The sequence below is a fragment of the Bolinopsis microptera genome, chromosome 4 (genome assembly GCF_026151205.1).
Source record: "Bolinopsis microptera isolate Bmic1 chromosome 4, MBARI_Bmic_1.0, whole genome shotgun sequence".
Taxonomy (NCBI): Eukaryota; Metazoa; Ctenophora; class Tentaculata; order Lobata; family Bolinopsidae; genus Bolinopsis; species Bolinopsis microptera.
Window position 1 is genome coordinate 15,998,141 of NC_087075.1, and position 18,564 is coordinate 16,016,704.

Consider the following 18,564-nt stretch of genomic DNA (forward strand, 5'->3'; position numbering starts at 1 on the left):
AATAATGAAAATGATTTAATCTTTTACAAAGAAAACAATTCAGGACACAAGAATCCGACGGCCACATTTAGATGCAAAACTTTCAGGACTTGATACACTAAGTAACAAGTTTTTCCAGTAAAAACATTAAAGAAGTTTTACACATAGCTATTGTGTCAAAATTACACTAGCGTAATCATTTGGAAACCCACCACCCTCTCAGCTGATAAAATAATATGTGAACAACCCCTTAAAGTTAAAATTTATTCGCATTGATCCGTCCGTGTGAATGGGTGTAAATCTGTTAAAAATAAAAGAAATTGAAAAATTCCCAACAATCTTAATAAAAAATGATTTCTTGCCTGCTAAAATTTCCAATTTCGTATTTTGTATGGCAATAAATTCTGAAGAAATCTGTAGTATAATACTCTCTCGTTGCCACCAGGATATCATGTTTAAAGGTATGAGCAGTTGAACGTCTTATCGTAATATATTTAGTACTAAGTCACTCTTCTAATGCTAAGTACTTGTACAGATAGACAGTTTTTGGGAGTTCCAAATAGTTTTTGATTATTCTGATCTGCGACAAATGATACTGCACTGTTAGGATAAACGACGTTTCAAAGTAACAACTTCTTATTCATGCTGACAAAATTGGTAAATATGTGAGAAAACTGTCTCATAAAATTTATTAATCAAAAATGGCTAAACGACAACAAATTGTTCAAATACTAGACTAAAATTAGAATCAAAATCTATATATATACACCACTACTCGATCTGCTATTCAATAAACTTAAAACATCCACTAAACAGCAAGTACGTGATTGTGATCGTGTGATGGAATGACATGTACAGTGATAACAGATGATAAGGTAAAAGATACAATACATGTGAGATGGTGTATACACAATGTGAGTGAAATTATAGTGAGTGGTTACTGATTGTGAGCGAGATGTGAAAAAACATAAAAACTTACTACTACTAGAAAACTGAAACTGTATGCAATAAAAAGGGAATGAAACTAAAATATCTAAAATTCTTCAGTACTAGCTATGATAAAACGTTTAACCCATTAGGGACGACGAGTTTTAAAGTTTGCCGATTTTGATGCCGTTTAACACACTAGGTCACTTTACAGCAAAAATGAGATATCCAAAAAAGCTAATCTGTATCTCGTTTACTTTAAAAGATACAGCTATGGTCGCATACGACCCACTCGTCCGGGTCGCAAACGACCCATCACGGTTTTTCGGCTTTAACTTCTGAAACAAAGACTTTAGGATAAAATAAAATAAAAAGCATGAGCTAAAAACATATGGTCAATACTGTGTGACTCTAACTTTTTAAAAATAAAGAATTTGGGTCATTAACGACCCACTCGGCTCACTTGCTTATTACTACATATGTCCATGTAACTTCTTGAATTCAGCCTAAAGCATGACATCATAAGTTCAAAATCGCCTCTCAGCAAGTGATAATCATCATAAACTGCGAAAAATCGGTTAAATGGGTCATTAGCGACCCACTAGGACCACAAAATTGATTAATTAAATATAATGTTGTCAAACTTTTACAAATATTAGTATAAAAACATGTTATATCTTGGTCATTACACCTGTACATTGATTTAAATTTTAAAATCGATCAACTGCGTCAATAACGACCCACTCGGAAGTTGAACCACGACATTAATTATCAGTATCATGTTGTTCTACCATCAAGAAAGACACTCGTAGGTCTTAATTCCACGCAAACCACGGGTCAACGGGTGGCTGACTACTAGCCCTTCTGAGATCTGGAGTCTCACGGTAATCTGCAGATCACGTCACCCAATGACTGACGAATAATGGGCAGAATTGGATTGATAGGTAGGTGAGTTTATCAGCTGTTAGTACACGACCGTAATGTCGTGAGACAGCAAACAACATGCCTATCTTTTCCCGATTCCTAGAACGTCCAAGAAGAACTATACAACTGCTGGATTCAGATTTCAGATGGCTGCATCTACTCTCTTCGCAGCTCCCTTTCTTTACTTCTTAGGGGCCGTTCATATATTACGTAATGACTTATTGGACAATTTTTACGCCCCCCCCCCCCACCACATAGCTATTATGTCAAAATTACACAAGCTCAATCATTTGGAAACTCCCCTCCCTCTCGGCCGATTACGTAAAACTTGTTTTCGTTTTGAAAGCTGCCTCGTTGTTGCGGGGTTTGTTACCCAAAACGAGGTAGTTGTCTGAAAGATTGCAGGTTGCAGCAACGCCAGCCAAATGGGGGGGGGGGGGGGGGGGGCTTTTTCCTTGTCCTTCTTCACAGAGCTGTAGATGTAGCCATCTGAATGCAGCAGTTGTTTAGTTATTCTCGTACTTTCTAGGAATGAAAAAAACATATTGGCATGTTGGATTAGAATATGCAATCTGACCACTCGTCTTTCAGTATTTACCCAAGGTTACATGATATCTCGTATACTTCGTTCAGGGGATTTTTCTTGAGTGACATGATCTGATCACCGTGGGACCCTGGGTCTCAAGCGGTGGGTTGTAGCAGGTCGTTTACCAAGATTCGAAATTGACGAAAAAGGTAACAGAATCTAATAAGCAACAACAACAGCATGGCTATTACCTAGCAAGTTAGGAACGAGGGCCGATTCCTTTTCTTTTGCGGCACGGCCACGGTCCTTTCGGTACAGATTTCCACGCACCATAGTATTATAGTCAGGACGCAACTCCAGGCATATGCAGTAGTGTTATTCTCGCAGCTCTTTGATGAGTGATGACGGCCCTTCAGTTGGCCTTGGCCCTGGATCTCAGAAGGGCTAGTAGTCAGCCACCCGTGGTTTGCGTGGAATTAAGACCTACGAGTGTCTTTCTTGATGGTGGAACAGCATGATACTGATAATAATTGATGAGGTGGTTCAACTTCCGAGTGGGTCGTTATTGACCCAGTTGATCGATTTTAAAAGTTAAATCAACGTACAGGAGTAATGACCAAGATATAACATGTTTTTATACTAATATTTGTAAAAGTTTGACAACATTATATTTAATTAATCAATTTTGTGGTCCTAGTGGGTCGCTAATGACCCATTTAACCGATTTTTCGCAGTTTATGATGATTATCACTTGCTGAGAGGCGATTTTGAACTTATGATGTCATGCTTTAGGCTGAATTCAAGAAGTTACATGGACATATGTAGTAATAAGCAAGTGAGCCGAGTGGGTCGTTAATGACCCAAATTCTTTATTTTTAAAAGGTTAGAGTTACACAGTATTGACCATATGTTTTTAACTTATGCTACAGTTTTTATTTTATCCTAACGTCTTTGTTTCAGAAGTTAAAGCCGAAAAACCGTGATGGGTCGTTTGCGACCCGGACGAGTGGGTCGTATGCGACCGCAGTTAGTAAACAGCGTCTAGCTCTGTTTGTGAACATCTGATTATCACAGGCTTTTCATATGTCTCAAGGAAATCGTTGCCCGCAACTATTTTGTCCTCAACAAAATAAGCCTACATAAAGTTTTAATGTCCCAATCAAGGCAAGAAGTAAAGTGAAATATTTTCCAATTATGACGACTAATTAGCCTAATTATTTAGTCGTTAGTAATTAATTGGGTCTCGACTGGAAATTCAATAATGTAGCCCAATAAATTTTGAGCATATGTGCGAAAGATTCGTTGCGTTTAGTATTATGGTTTGTCCTCTATAGCCTCTAGAAAAGGTGGGTCGTAAACGACCCTATCGTCCCTAATGGGTTAATAGTATCCAGTTCTTCTCTCTTGTTAATTGTACGGTTCAGATTAATAATAAACATCGCTTCGAAAATCTTTCTTCTGACAGTATTGGGCTCAATTCTTAAAACATCTACTTGTAAACTGGGATTTAACCCCTCATGACAGCTCGAATAATGTATGGCAAAAGCTTGACTAACATTAGAAGGGGTAGCAGGGTAGGTAGCGTAACGTAAGTGTTCTCCTACACGAGCATGTACTTTCCTACTGGTTTCTCCAACGTACAGCTGGTCACATAATTTACACTTAATCTTATATACAACATTCTTCACTTCACAATATTTATTACAAACTATCAAAGGACAAATTTTACATGAATTAATACTGCACACACGTTTATCATACAGTCTGTTACTACATAAAATATTTCTCAATTTCGAAGTAGGTTTAAAGTTTACTTTAATAGGTAAATTGTTCTGCTTTACATAATTTCTAATCTTATTGCTAGTACTGTCCGAAATAAAATCTAAATTAAGAACTGTCCTGGAATCATCCTCAACACTCTGACGCCTGTTAGAATTACTACTGTTACAATAACGTCTTGGGTTCTGGTAACCGTTTTTCTGTAATAGATCATCAAGGAGTCTGAGAGAGTGCTCCTTTTCCGCTGGGCCAGATGAGATACGGCAAGCCTCGCTATATAGGTTCTTCACTGTATTAATCTTAACAGACTCAGGATGGCAAGAGTTGTTGTGCAGGGTAATATCCTTTTGTTGCGGCTTGCGGTACAATCTGCTGGTTAATTTACCGTTTGGCTCGATCCGGACCTCAGTGTTCAGGAAGGGGATAAAATCGTCCTGTTGTTCTGGAAAGTCGACCTCCCACTTCAACTTTTTGTCCGGATCTTGGTCTGCAATCTGTTGAACCAGAGCAAGGGCTTCTTCTTTCGTCTCTGCAGTACTGGCAGCATCATCTATGTAGCGTTTGTAGAAGTTCGATAAGTATACCGATAGGTAGTGTTGATCGGTGTAGATAGAGTTCTTCTCACTCTAATGATGGCACAGAAGGGCCCTGGCCTCAAACCCATGAACAGACCATCCTGCTGTAGCCAGAGAGTCCTGTTATACACAAAGAAAGAGTTGGTAAGGATGTGTAGTAGGATCTCATGAATGTCTGTCAGGCTGAGTCCCATCAGGTCCAAACTGTCTCGGTGCTCTGTAGCTAGCTCAATGACATCGTCTATACAGCCCTGTACGTTTATGTTAGTGTATAAAGCTGAAATATCCGCGGCAAAGAACTTTCTCCTGGCAAGCTGTTCCTGAGAGATCTGGCGGAGCATCTCTATGTGCTGGATTAAATTACTCAGGTGACTAGGCACCTCATTAAGGAGAGGTTTAAGAATGGTCGTCACTAGCCAACTGAGTCTCTCTGTAGGTGAGTCCACGCAGCTGATGATGGGTCTAACCTTAACCTGCTCAAGAGGGATCGTCGAGCGGAAGCTCTCCGGAGGGTTCTTGTGGGTCTTGATTTGGACGTACATGACTGGGAGGCTGACATGGTCAGGAACTCTGATCCGTCGCTTGTAGTCGTCGTCAAGGTTCCGCTGTGATGAGATCTTCTTCCACAGGTTATTCGACTCCTTCACCAGGTTCTCCGTCTTCTTCTTGATGAGCTGTGTGAGCTGTTGAGAGGTGGGTTCCGCTACTGAGACAGTTTTACCGTTGATTTTTCTCGTGGGAAGCACACGCTGGTACACAGCTGTCTCCTGGAGGTGATTCTCTGTGAGATGTCGATGTGTGTCCTTAGTTGTCACCACAAACTCACCGCACTTGTCTGATACCGACACGTGTAACGTCCTGTCTGTCAGAAGGGAGCGTAAACCATCTTTCTGAAAACGAGTGAGGTTATCCTGTGGGTTGGTGTTAGTCACGAGGTCCTGTACAAAGCGGTTAAACTGTGCCAGCTTGTCCTCTAAAACCGGGTGAGTGGGGTCAGGTGTACTGGTGAATGGTGAGGGAAAGGGACACAATCTCCTCACTTTGCTGGAACTCGACTCCTCGGTGGGCTCAATCGGGGCACTAGCTTCCGCACTAGTGTCTGAGTTGGCACGTTGAGTGATAGCGTGTTTGTGTCTGATCTTAAACACACACTGAGCGATATCAACGGCAACTTTATCCTTGAATGACTGGTCAATTCGCGGAGACACGGCGAAGTTAGGTCCGAGAGCTAAAACTGACTTCTGCTGCTCGGAGACACTGTCGATGTTGAGAGTAGTGACTCTGTCGTCAGCAGGTTGAGTAGTAGATGGAGGAGGAGGAGGAGTAGGAGGGTAGTATTTCTCCAACAACCAAGAAAACTTCTTCTGTAAACGGTCCTTATAATGCTGCTTAACATAACGTTGGTGTTCCTCGCAAATAGTAGCAATACTGATGAGTAGAATGGTCCACTTTATGAAATAAACTGTCCTTCAACTGTAATAAATCACGTTTTCTGTATGCAATAAACTGATACTGATATGATATGTGCTGTTGCAATGATAATGTTCTTATTCTGTGCTGATAACGTGTTACACTGCCAGAATTCTGCCTCATCGGAAACAATGATGACTGATTAAACGTAGTACTGTTCAACATAAATACAGGAAAAACTTGCTGTCGTTTACAGCGTTTGAAAAAATTCAACTTCTGTTCTGAAATTTTGAGTTTTTCTGCTGTAGCAATGAAAGTTTTGGCAGTTCCAAAGTTCTCCCGAGAAAGAGTAAGGTTACAAAGATTACGGACTGGAACATTATTTATTAGTCGCATTATAACAATAGACAGTTTTTGGGAGTTCCAAATAGTTTTTGATTATTCTGATCTGCGACAAATGATACTGCACTGTTAGGATAAACGACGTTGTAAAACGACTTGTACAGAGTAAGTTACTAGATCTTGTGGAGATTGTAATGATTCTTATTATATCATTTTACTATATGTTTTGATATTAACTAATGTTACAAAATGTTACAAACTGTTATCCCTTTTACCTGTGACTTTGAATCACTGTGAATAAAATCGTTTCACTTAGTTCATCCTTATAGCAAAAAAAGATTAGAGCATACAAAAAGCTCCAGGGCCAGGGGGTGGCAAAAGATGGAAGAGATCTGTTTTAGAGGTTGTAACCTCACATTTCATAGAAAGGGTCATTCCAACAATACATATACAGTAAATTAAATCAACCGATGTTATTGGCAGAGCACAATCATAAATGCTGAACACGTAATCTATATCCCTCTAAGCTCTTCTCCTTGAAGATCAGGTTGAAGGACACGTTCGATATGGGGGCAGTACATGCCTTCTTTGTAACCTCGCACTTCAGTCTCTATTAAAAGCAACTAATAACACATTTTTCAAGAAAACAACAATTTCAAGAAAACAATAATTTTATTTAGTATCAATTAAAGCAGAATAAAATATATTATTATATATAAATAACTAGCACGAACTTTAGACCAAATATCTTAGGGGACTTGGAATAGCAAGAAAGTGACTAGAAGGTACATATATACCTTTAACAAAAATATGTCGAAAAGAATCCAGGGCCAGGGTGATACAGGATCGGAAAGTGCAGACCGTAAAGTTTACACACCCGTAAAGTTTACGCACCCACCTTGCATCCTGTTAATTCTTGGTTGAATAGACTTTTATGTTAATTGACGATGTCAATTCATCGCAGCTCGGCGAGGCCCAGTTAGTAAGTAGCGCAGTTAGTGAGTAGCGCATTTCGCGTTCGCTGATCTAGCGAGGATGTGGTTGCGAGAAGCATAATTGAGTGCGCGGCGCGGCACAGTAACGCATCACGCTACAAAATGTATGCAAACTTAAGCGTTTATTGACGGATGTTACTCGTCTAAATTTCTTCGAAGTAGCGCGCGCCGCGGGCCAGATCATTAACAATGGTCAATGGTCAACCGAAACCCCCCTGTAATCGACCGTAAGCATTTGTAAACCCCCTCCATTTCGAGAAGAAAGCGGCGCGCGCTACTTCGAAGAAATTTAGACGAGTAACATCCGTCAAGGTTGACCATTGTTTGACTATTGTTAATGATCTGGCCCGGCGCGCGCTTCTTCGTAGCTCGTGCCATCGGGCCATTTCGAGAAGAAAGCGGCGCGCGCTACTTCGTAGAAATTTAGACGAGTAACATCCGTCAAGGGTTTTGGTCGTTGATCACGTAATTAAACATTTTTTAAACTCTCTAGAATAATAAAAATTGGACAATATTTTAATATAAGTAAAATTGCACTCAATTTCACTCTGATAGTGATAAAATTTAGAAATTGATCGAATATCCGGCTATAATAGAAAATAGTTTAGAAGGTGCTTGGCCGTATATCATAACCAATAACAATGATTTCGTTGACATTTGTATCACGTGGTGACCCCCACGGTCGCTTCACTATAGCGTCTTCGACGCTACAGGGGGAGCCGCGCACTTCGTGCGCGGCGGATCATACAACGTATGACAAGTTGACATGCGTTGCATGCCACTTTTCTCTGATATTGGGATACGAAACATGTATCAATGATTTTGGCTCATCGTGATGGCTCTTACTAAATCGCTCGCCCAAAAATTTCACGTGACTTTGGTTTTTTTGGTTTTGCAGCCGTACAAAACGGTTTTACATAAACCCTAATCCCAACCCTAACCCTAACCATAACCCCGAAGCTATCCATAATCTTAACCACAACCCTAACCCTAACCCGAGCCCTAAATAATCGAATTCACGTTTTACTAGCCTGTCACGTGACCAAAACGGTTTTTTGCCCATAACTCTCCAGGGACGCATTTTAACCCTACGTCATGGGGGGTGATTCGGAATCAGCGTCCAAAAATACACCGATCTAAATCACTTTCATGCCTAAAGGGCCTTTTCACAAGAATTTTCTTAAAATTTGGGCGAGCGATTTAGTAGGAGCGCATCATGATAGCCTAGCATGAAACGTAGGGAAAAGTATTTTCTAGGAATAAAAGTCAAGGCCATCATTACGTAATATTGCTGTCAGGAGAGGGGTTGGGTCTTGATTCACGATGTCAATCCTTCGCAGCTCGGTGAGGCACAGTGGTGCATTTCGCCGATCTACCGAATGTGGTTGTGGGTTGCGAGAAGAATAACTTGATGCGCGGCGCGACCCAGTAGTGCATCGCGCTACAAGGTTGGGTCTTGATTACGGTTGATTACGGAAGGGGGGGTAAAAATTGCTAAAATATTGATTACGTAATATGTGAACGACCCCTTATGATTGTAATTTGTAAAATAAAGGATAAAATTTAAAATTTGTTTCTCTATCGAATGAATTATCAAATATTAATTGGCGCACAGAGCCAGATTGCATTGGCTTAAAAATAACACGGCAATGAAGTTTTTAATTGACACTTGTATCACGTCGTGACCCCCATCGTCGTTTCACTATAGAGTTCACTGTAGAGTTTTTACGATTGCTCTATAACCAGAGCCCTCTCGCTTGCAGTAGCGCGCGTCACTGGTCAAGCAGTACGCGTAGACACATGGCTATATGAATTTCTACGATACAGGGGGCCGGAGCCGCGCACTGATCGTTGTCATACGTTGTATGACCCGCCGCGCACGAGTGCGTTGTATCACGTTGCGACCCCCACGGTCGTGAAACGTGGGGGTCGCTGGTCGCAGCGTGATACAACGCACTCGTGCGCGGCTCCCCCTGTAGCGTCGAAGACGCTACAGTGAAGCTATAGTGAAGCGACCGTGGGGGTCACCACGTGATACAATGACAAATTGACACTCAGCACTTGACCATTGTTAATAATCATGATCTGGCCCGGCGGGCGCTACTTCGTAGCACTTGCCATCGAGAAGAAAGCGGCACGCGCTACTTCGAAGAAATTTAGACGAGTAACATCCGTCAAACTCATCACCTGCAATTTAATTAAATTATAATTTTACCTTTAAATTATCTGGCACCAGGCACACTTGTACGTTTATAATTTCAAATTTACCAAGACGCGCGCCGAGTATATATATGTTTCGCGTAGAGTGTGCTAAATCACTTTACAATCGATTTTCGAGATTGTTCTAAATTGTCATACGTTGTTATACTTGTATGACCCGCCGCGGCTCCCCCTGTATCGTAAACCTCTACACTATTATAGTGAAACGACAATGGGTGTTGCGACGTGATACAAGTTCTAAAAGGGCCCCCCGACAGTTGGAACCAACTTCAATCGATGTATTTTCGGACGCCTGACGAGATATTGGCGAAAAACTGTTCCGATCACGTGATATGGCCGTATAATGAAGTTAGTCTAATTTCTCGTTAGGGTTAGAGCATATGCTTTTGTTAAGGATTGGGTTAATATGGCCCTGGACGAATTTTCGAAACCCCAACGAACCCTTAATTAGAAATTAGACCAACTTTATTTTTAGACCAACTTATTTATACGGTCATATCACGTGATCGAGACAGTTTTTCGCCAGGGGTGCATTTTAATCCTATTTCAAATTATTCAAGTTGATTTCAACTGTCTGACGTATGTGGTCCTTTTAGAAATATCTCGAAGATCGACTGATCATGATTATAGCAAACCAAAAATTATACATTATATTATTTCGATCCTGTATCTAACATGTTGTATTAATGCGCCAATTACATTTTACATACTAACGAGTAATGACTGTTAAAGCTTGTGCCTGGGATCCTCAGGAGTCAGGCTGTTAGTGTTAGCTGCAGTCCCCCCACCCCCCTAGTAGCTCCGTAATCAGTTTGACGTATAAATATTGTTTTAAAAATAAAATTACGCGCGCGTTTTCATTTTAAAACCCCTATCAGTAATAACATACTTTATGTACCAGTACTGTGAAGTGTGGACGACCCCTAGTTATGAGTTAGAGCAACTGAAACATCTATCGGTTTCAGACAAAATATTTTAAACGCAATAATGAAATGGATATTGTCAAAAAGTATGCTCAATATATGACTATAAATGATAGCTCATTCAATAATAAAACATAGCCAAAAACTCTTAACCGTATAACCAAACAGTTAAGTAAGGAAAAATCATATTTATAACCAATAAATTTTAAAACCAACTACCAATACATTTAAAACAATATAAGATAGTAAACAATTAACATTAAGAGACAGTACAAAGCAGTCATTACAAAACGTCAGCGGAGTTATTCGGGCTGGGGGTGAATCTCATGTACTGCTTGCGGAGTTACTCAGGCTGGGGGGTGAATCTCATGTACTGCTTGCCAGAAGGTACGTCCTCAACTCTCATTTTAGGGAAGAGTTTGGTAGCTTCCTCCCCTTTAACCGAGGGTAGGACCATACAGTCCCCTCCTGCCTGCCAATTAGCAGGGGTCGCTACCTGGGGGGAGGGGTCCGTTAGCAAGAATTATAGATTTTAAGAAATAAAGTAACTTTAGATACCAATATCATCATCGGTTGTATAGTGTATTACATGAAATAACACAATCTAAATTATACTAAAACCACTGAACTAAACTAGTGGCTTAGATGTGTTTGCAATAATACGATTGGAATTTTCAGGTTACACTTTCAGAATCAAAATACAGCTATTCTTAAATCAAGTTATCATGTTCTCTTACCACGCGACTTGTTAATACCACGCGACTTGTTAATACCACGTGACTTGTTAATACCACGTGACTTGTTAATACCACGTGACTTGTTAATACCACGTGATCATACCTTCTTGTAAGCAGTAAGCTGCAGACTATCAATAACTCTCAGGAGCTCATCAAAGTTCCTGCCGGTAGTAGCCGGGTATAAGATGGATAGCTTCAGTTTCTTGTCGGGTCCTACAATAAACACAGCTCTAGCAGTGAGTGGGAGACCGGCTGCGTCTTTCTCGTCCGGGTCCAACATACCTGGGGTAATGGGGGTGGTAAAAGGAGGGGGAAATGGGGGTGGTAAAAGGAGGGGGTAATAGGGGTGGTAAAAGGAGGGGGTAATAGGGGTGGTAAAAGGAGGGGGTAATGGGGGTGGTAAAAGGAGGGGGTAATGGGGGTGGTAAAAGGAGGGGGTAATGGGGGTGGTAAAAGGAGGGGGTAATGGGGGTGGTAAAAGGAGGGGGTAATGGGGGTGGTAAAAGGAGGGGGTAATGGGGGTGGTAAAAGGAGGGGGTAATGGGGGTGGTAAAAGGAGGGGGTAATGGGGGTGGTAAAAGGAGGGGGTAATGGGGGTGGTAAAAGGAGGGGGTAATGGGGGTGGTAAAAGGAGGGGGTAATGGGGTGGTAAAAGGAGGGAGGGAGGTTTAATGGGGGGGGGGGGTAAAAGGAGGGGGTAATGGGGGTGGTAAAAGGAGGGGTAATGGGGGTGGTAAATGAGGGGTGTAATGGGGGTGGTAAAAGGAGGGGGGGTGTAATGGGGTGTAAAAGGAGGGGGTAATGGGGGTGGTAAAAGGAGGGGGTAATGGGGGTGGTAAAAGGAGGGATGTAATGGGGGTGGTAAAAGGAGGGGGTAATGGGGGTTGTAAAGGGAGGGAGGGGTGTTATGGGGGTGGTAAAAGGAGGGGGTAATGGGGGTGGTAAAAGGAGGGGGAGGGGGTAATGGGGGTGGTAAAAGGAGGGGGAGGGGGTGTAATGGGGTGGTAAAAGGAGGGAGAGGGGGGGGGGTAATGGGTTTATTGTGAGTATTTCTTTACAACATAATAACACCAACTCTCAACTCTGCCTAACCGCATAAGCTGCACAAATCTGTTATAGTAATAATGTTAGAATATTTCACAGAATGACGAGAGGTGTAGAATATTCTAACAGAATATTCTATTTGGAAGGGATACGTGAGGGTTGAGCAGATTATCACTCACAGCAGGAATTCGATTATATGGTAGCCAGCTGAAGGCCCACAACTCACATAACGGAGAATTAATCTACCACGTGTTATTTTGGAGCTATATGATTGGCCGAGAGCAGGCAAAAGTAGGAACTTTTGAGTTATGTTCGGGGAAGGTGAGGAAAGGGTACAATACAGAAAGCCACAGTAATGTGATTAGAACCTGTTAGTGACAAGGTTAGCAGTCGTATACCCGTCACCGCTCTGGATGGAATCCAAAAGTAAGAACTCAGTACTTTCGCTTCGTGGTCATATTTGCGCGCATTACCATGAGTGTGTACCTAAAAGTACTGCGCGCCTTCCAGCAACAAGAAATGCGGCCGCTTTTCTTTTGTGGATGGCCGCTCAATTTCCCGATCCGTGATCATGATGGCGTATTTATCATATTCCATACAACCTGGGGACCCCAGGCTTTACTGTTTATACTTTATAAGCATGCAGATATGGCGGAGTGATAGGCCGAGCGCCACCCACTAACTCGAAATAACATGCTATCAATTAGTGCCTAGCTAGTTGGATAATGGATAATACGTACATGGTGAAATTAACGATTTACTTGATCGGTTCAGCGTCGCGCGCCAATACCAATTTAATTCAGATTTCAGAATATTGCGCAAAATAACTTTCCGGAGTGACAAACTCCGCAAAGTTATAACTAATAGGGCACGTACCTACCTATTGAACCTATTGATAGGTTTAGAAGTAGGCATCTTCACGGCCATCACGCAATCTGTATAGTGTGTGTAGTGTGTGTAGTGTGTGTAGCTTACGTTGCAATTATCGAGCTCTGTTATCTTTTGTAACTTTGCGATAAATTCAGTTTGCTGCTACCGCGTAGTAAGCCTTTGCGTGTGTATACTTGTACATTACTATACAATGTACACCACGGAGGATGATTTACATTTGACCCGATCTCAGAAGAAACTCAAGGATTTCAACTATGAAGAAAAGGAAGATGTAGAGGGATGTGCTGATAGATGGTTCACCTCGATGGCAAGAGAACTGAAAGTAGAAAACTTCGAAATTCGTGGAGATATGGACAAAGAAATACTCATGTCTCCGTCTATCTATAAAAGGTATATGGCAGAATGGGTTATGGAAGCAGCAGACCTCGTTCGACGGCAGAGTAGTCAGATGAGCGCTATGATGGAAATCGTTGAGTGCCTCAAGACGGAAGCAATAGCAGACAAGGAAAAGATGGTCAGGTTGCAGGACCAGTTGCTAGTGCAGAAGGACGAACAACTACAGTTGTTTAAGACGTCAGTTGAAGAGACAGTACAAACAACGGTGGAGACAGGGATTAAGAGCTACAGTGCCGCTGTACAAAAGAACAGCACAAATGGCGCGGTCTGCAACAGTAAAATTCTGAAGAATGTAATAAAGAGTGTGGCTGCAGAGGAGGACAGGAGCAAGAATCTGATAGTGTTTGGACTGAAAGAAGAGGATGGAGAACAGCTTCCAGCTCTGGTAACCGCAGTATTGGAGGAGATCGGGGAGAAACCTCATTTCGAAGCGACTAGAGTCGGCTGGAAGAGGCCAGGTATCACGGCTATCCGACCAGTCAAGATCACCGTCCCTAGCTCAACAGCAGTTCATCAGATTCTGATGAAAACAGGGAGACTGAGGATGGCTGATGCACACAAAGATGTATGGATCTGTCCTGATAGATCCAGTGAAGAGCGTGCAGCAAGGAAGAACGTGGTAACTGACCTGAAGAAGAAGAGGGCTGAACAGACTCATCTCGACCACTACATCCGTAACGGGAAGGTCTGTAGCCGGGTTAAGAAGGCACCATGATGACGTAATTCATGTTTCTCGGACACCGATCAGTATAATATGTACTTGTAGGAATATTTTAAGAGTTTACGGACGTTATCTGTATTTGAGAGACAATTATATTATATAAATACATTATTATTTGATTGTTTCACACTTTTCATATTTCATAATTTTATCACTAGGTGGAGGTGATGTTATTGAGACTTTGGGCGGCCAAAAAACTCCTGTTTTGAAAGTTGTCCTCTGTACTTGTTTCACTGACCCACGCTTTTTAGCATTTATACATTTCGGCCCATTTTATATGTTTGTTCGAATTGCTGTACATTTGTATACTTGCTATTTTGTAAAAGTTTCAAATCAAATCAAATCATCTGCGGACCACCTCCTTGACTGCACCAGTCTATTATCGAGTTAGAGTTTTCTGCACTGTATCCAGGAGTAGGGGGCTTGTCTGGAAGGGTGTCTAGGAAGTTTCCAAGAGATGTCTTGAAGCTTGCCTAAGTCTTTTGAGTATTGACAATTTTGGGGAGAACATTCCAGAGTCTTCCAGCTCTTACTGCGAATGAGTGGTCATAGGTGGAGCGTGCAGCAGCTGATGCTTGTTTGGTGAGAGAAGGGAGTATAACTTTAACTCCCAGTCTGGCATTCTCTCTGAACTGTACATCTAGGTCAGTTGGACATATACCCTGGAGAACTTTCCACAGATGTGGTGTAGCGTTCTCGGCGTCTTTGCAGTGATGTAAGTTTCAGTTCCTTCAGTCTATTCCAATAATCGGTGTCTCTGAGCCCTAGAATCCGTCTAGTGAACTGGCGTTGTATGCTCTCGATAGACTGGATATCATAGATCTTGTTTGGATTCCAAAGCGGGCAGCAGTACTCCACTCTGGACCTTATCAGGGATTTGTAGAGCTGGAGCATAACAGGTGTTGTCCTGTCTTTGAATACTCCAATAACCCAAGATGCCCAAGACGTACGCTCGCTCGCTCGCAGGCACGCACGCACGCACGCACGCACGGTCGCAGGCTACCATATACAAAAAAACCTCGTTCGCTAACCCATGTCCTTGACTCGGCACTTTGAGTCATATATCGGGAAAAAATCGCGGTTATTTAACGATGTTTGCTATTACTGCAGTGATCGAACAAAGTTCATGATTTCTTCTTGGAATGTTCTAAAGAATGCATCATAAAAAGAGGAAGTACAATTTCGTGATACCGTTAAAATAAACTATAATTTAAACAGCCAGTGTATGAGTACATTGGAATGTTATCTTTCATGATGTGCAGAAAATGTAGTTCCTTGTCCAAGAGCACGTGCAGGTAACCCAGACAACCAATAACAGCCTGATAAACACATCACGTGATAATGCATTAGTCACGTGACGTGATATATTGCTGCAGAACTACTCATCTTCAGCAGGGGTGTGCCGTGCTGGGACGAACGTCATGGATTATCGTTCCTTGGAAAATGGAAATAGATAAAACACTGGAATGATCTATGTAGGAGGGGGTGACATGTAGCTAATGAATAATGATACTAAGTGTATCCCCACCCCCCTCCCCTCCCCCCCCCCCCCCTCGGTGTGAGGTAGACATTATTCTAAAACCGTAATGAATAATGATACTAAGTGTATGACCCCCCCCTCCCCTCCCCCCCCTCCCCTCGGTGTGAGGTAGACATTATTCTAGAACCGTACTACTCCTTTCCAGAATTTTAAACGGAAAATGAGACACAAGAAGATAATAAAGTATTTATATATTAACAGAGAACAGACAAGGTTTAATCAATTAATAATCTTCAGAGGTATTTCATAACACCAAACTACGACTAAATATCTTATATAACTGGGTCACCATATTATTTACAGAAAGTTCTAGAATTCCCAAACTCCAGTGGTGAGTTTGAAGTGCCAACAAGTGTAAAATATCTTAAATCTCAGTTTATACTACATTGCAAAGTTTAGCTCTCACAGAGTTTAGATGACGAATGGTCAGATTGTTCTTCTATACTACTAAGATAACTAAACTTCTAGAATAGTTTATTATTTTCTGGAGTCTAATATTTCTGCTGACTATAACAATCTAATATTTTTAATATATCACAAGTGTTACCATGGTAACAACAAGTATGTTACATTAGGTCAATGTGTTGAATATGATATTTCACCACATAGCACCAAATAGAACTGAATGTCATATTACAAGGTTAAGTTACAGCAATTAAAATTTAATATTTATTTAACAATTCTCATGAAAGGTGTTAACAACATAATATGATTATTGCAGTTCCATTTTCTTTACATCTCTCTGTCTTAACTAAAGTAGAAGTAAGTAATAAAATGTAATAATATATATAATAAATACTAAAATAAGCAGTACATTATGTCTGCTATTATCATTATCCAGGTTAATGAGTACATTTAGAAGTAACCACACCGGATATTTGCGTTAAATAAGTTAAATATATTATATCATTATCCCTCGTTTGTACTGGAAACTTTCAAAGTAAATAATATAAGCTAATGATGAAGAACGGAAGAAGCTATTTCACTGAATGTCTGTGTCAGCATGGAACCTTCCTACTAAAAAGTAAAATGAGTAGTTCTGCAGCAATATTATATGTGAGCAGTGAAACAGACTGCAATGACTTGCCACCCTTTATATAATGATGTCACGTGACTATTATGATGTTACCGCTAAGATGGGCGACCATTTCCGAGAACTACTTAAAAACTACTCGTTTCACTTTTTAATAGGGCGGTGCCATGCTAGCACAAACGTAACGGTCAGTGAAATAAAATGGCTGGAATGATCTATACTGTGCACATTGCACTACATCTATACTGCACTGTGCACATTGCACTACATGTGCACATTGCACTACACCTCTTTTTTAAACCATACTTCGTTCAAGAGACACGAGAAACAGTTTTATAGTAGTTTTATAGAAGTTTTATAGAACAATGAACAGAAGCTATTTTCGTCAGGTTACTGATAACATGATCAGTAATTTAATATTTCCAATTATACATTACATCGAATAATATATATTACACCTGTATATTACACCTGTAGACCTGTAGTTAATGTGTAAAACTTGATACATATCTCCAGCATAACATCCCAGCATAACATAACATAACATCCCAGCATAACACTGGTCAGTTGTGAGTAGTTCAATAAACATCAGCAGGAATAATAAGGAATAATTACTCTGCAAGAGAAATGTTGCTGCCCGTAAAACGGTACTTTCTACGGGCAACCCTCTTCAAACGTTGAACATTGCTTTGCTCCCTACAATTCGCTATAATTGAGTATTTAATTAAGAGCTACTCTACAACAATTAGCACCGATGGCTCTTAGGCTCTTAGGGTCCGGACCTAACAAAAGCAATATTAGGGTCCGGACCTAACAAAAGCAATATTAGGGTCCGGACCTAACAAAAGCAATATTAGGGTCCGGACCTAACAAAAGCAATATTAGGGCCTGGACCTAACAAAAGCAATATTAGGGTCCGGACCTAACAAAAGCAATATTAGGGTCCGGACCTAACAAAAGCAATATTAGGGTCCGGACCTAACAAAAGCAATATTAGGGTCGGGACCTAACAGAAGCAATATTAGGGTCCGGACCTAACAAAAGCAATATTAGGATCCGGACCTAACAAAAGCAATATTAGGGTCGGGACCTAACAAAAGCAATATTAGGGTCCGGACCTAACAAAAGCAATATTAGGGTCCGGACCTTACAAAAGCAATATTAGGGTCCGGACCTAACAAAAGCAATATTAGGGTCCGGACCTAACAAAAGCAATATTAGGGTCCGGACCTAACAAAAGCAATATTAGGGTCCGGACCTAACAAAAGCAATATTAGGGTCCGGACCTAACAAAAGCAATATTAGGGTCGGGACCTAACAGAAGCAATATTAGGGTCCGGACCTTACAAAAGCAATATTAGGGTCCGGACCTAACAAAAGCAATATTAGGGTCCGGACCTAACAAAAGCAATATTAGGGTCCGGACCTAACAAAAGCAATATTAGGGTCCGGACCTAACAAAAGCAATATTAGGGTCCGGACCTAACAAAAGCAATATTAGGGTCCGGACCTAACAAAAGCAATATTAGGGTCGGGACCTAACAGAAGCAATATTAGGGTCCGGACCTAACAAAAGCAATATTAGGATCCGGACCTAACAAA

At 41.2% G+C, this 18,564-nt stretch overlaps 2 protein-coding genes across 2 annotated transcripts in view; both read right to left on the reverse strand.

Annotated features, from left to right (window-relative positions):
* Positions 1-4,238: 4,238 nt before the first annotated feature.
* On the reverse strand, positions 4,239-7,367 carry LOC134813847 (uncharacterized). The gene is made up of 4 exons (XM_063821725.1): positions 7,357-7,367; positions 4,808-6,138; positions 4,521-4,685; positions 4,239-4,282 (listed from the first exon to the last, which is right to left on the reverse strand). Exons 1-4 carry the CDS (start codon positions 7,365-7,367, stop codon positions 4,239-4,241), a joined length of 1,551 nt encoding a protein of 516 aa, XP_063677795.1.
* A 3,269-nt stretch (positions 7,368-10,636) lies between these two features.
* LOC134814153 (peroxiredoxin-6-like) overlaps positions 10,637-18,564 on the reverse strand; it is a 37,953-nt gene continuing 30,025 nt past the window's right edge. Inside the window, exons 5-6 of the mRNA XM_063822191.1 lie at positions 11,441-11,619; positions 10,637-11,096 (exon numbers count right to left, since the gene is read on the reverse strand). Coding sequence (XP_063678261.1) covers positions 10,944-11,096; positions 11,441-11,619 — 332 coding nt within the window. The 3' untranslated portion in view covers positions 10,637-10,943. The remainder of the gene's footprint in view (positions 11,097-11,440; positions 11,620-18,564) is intronic.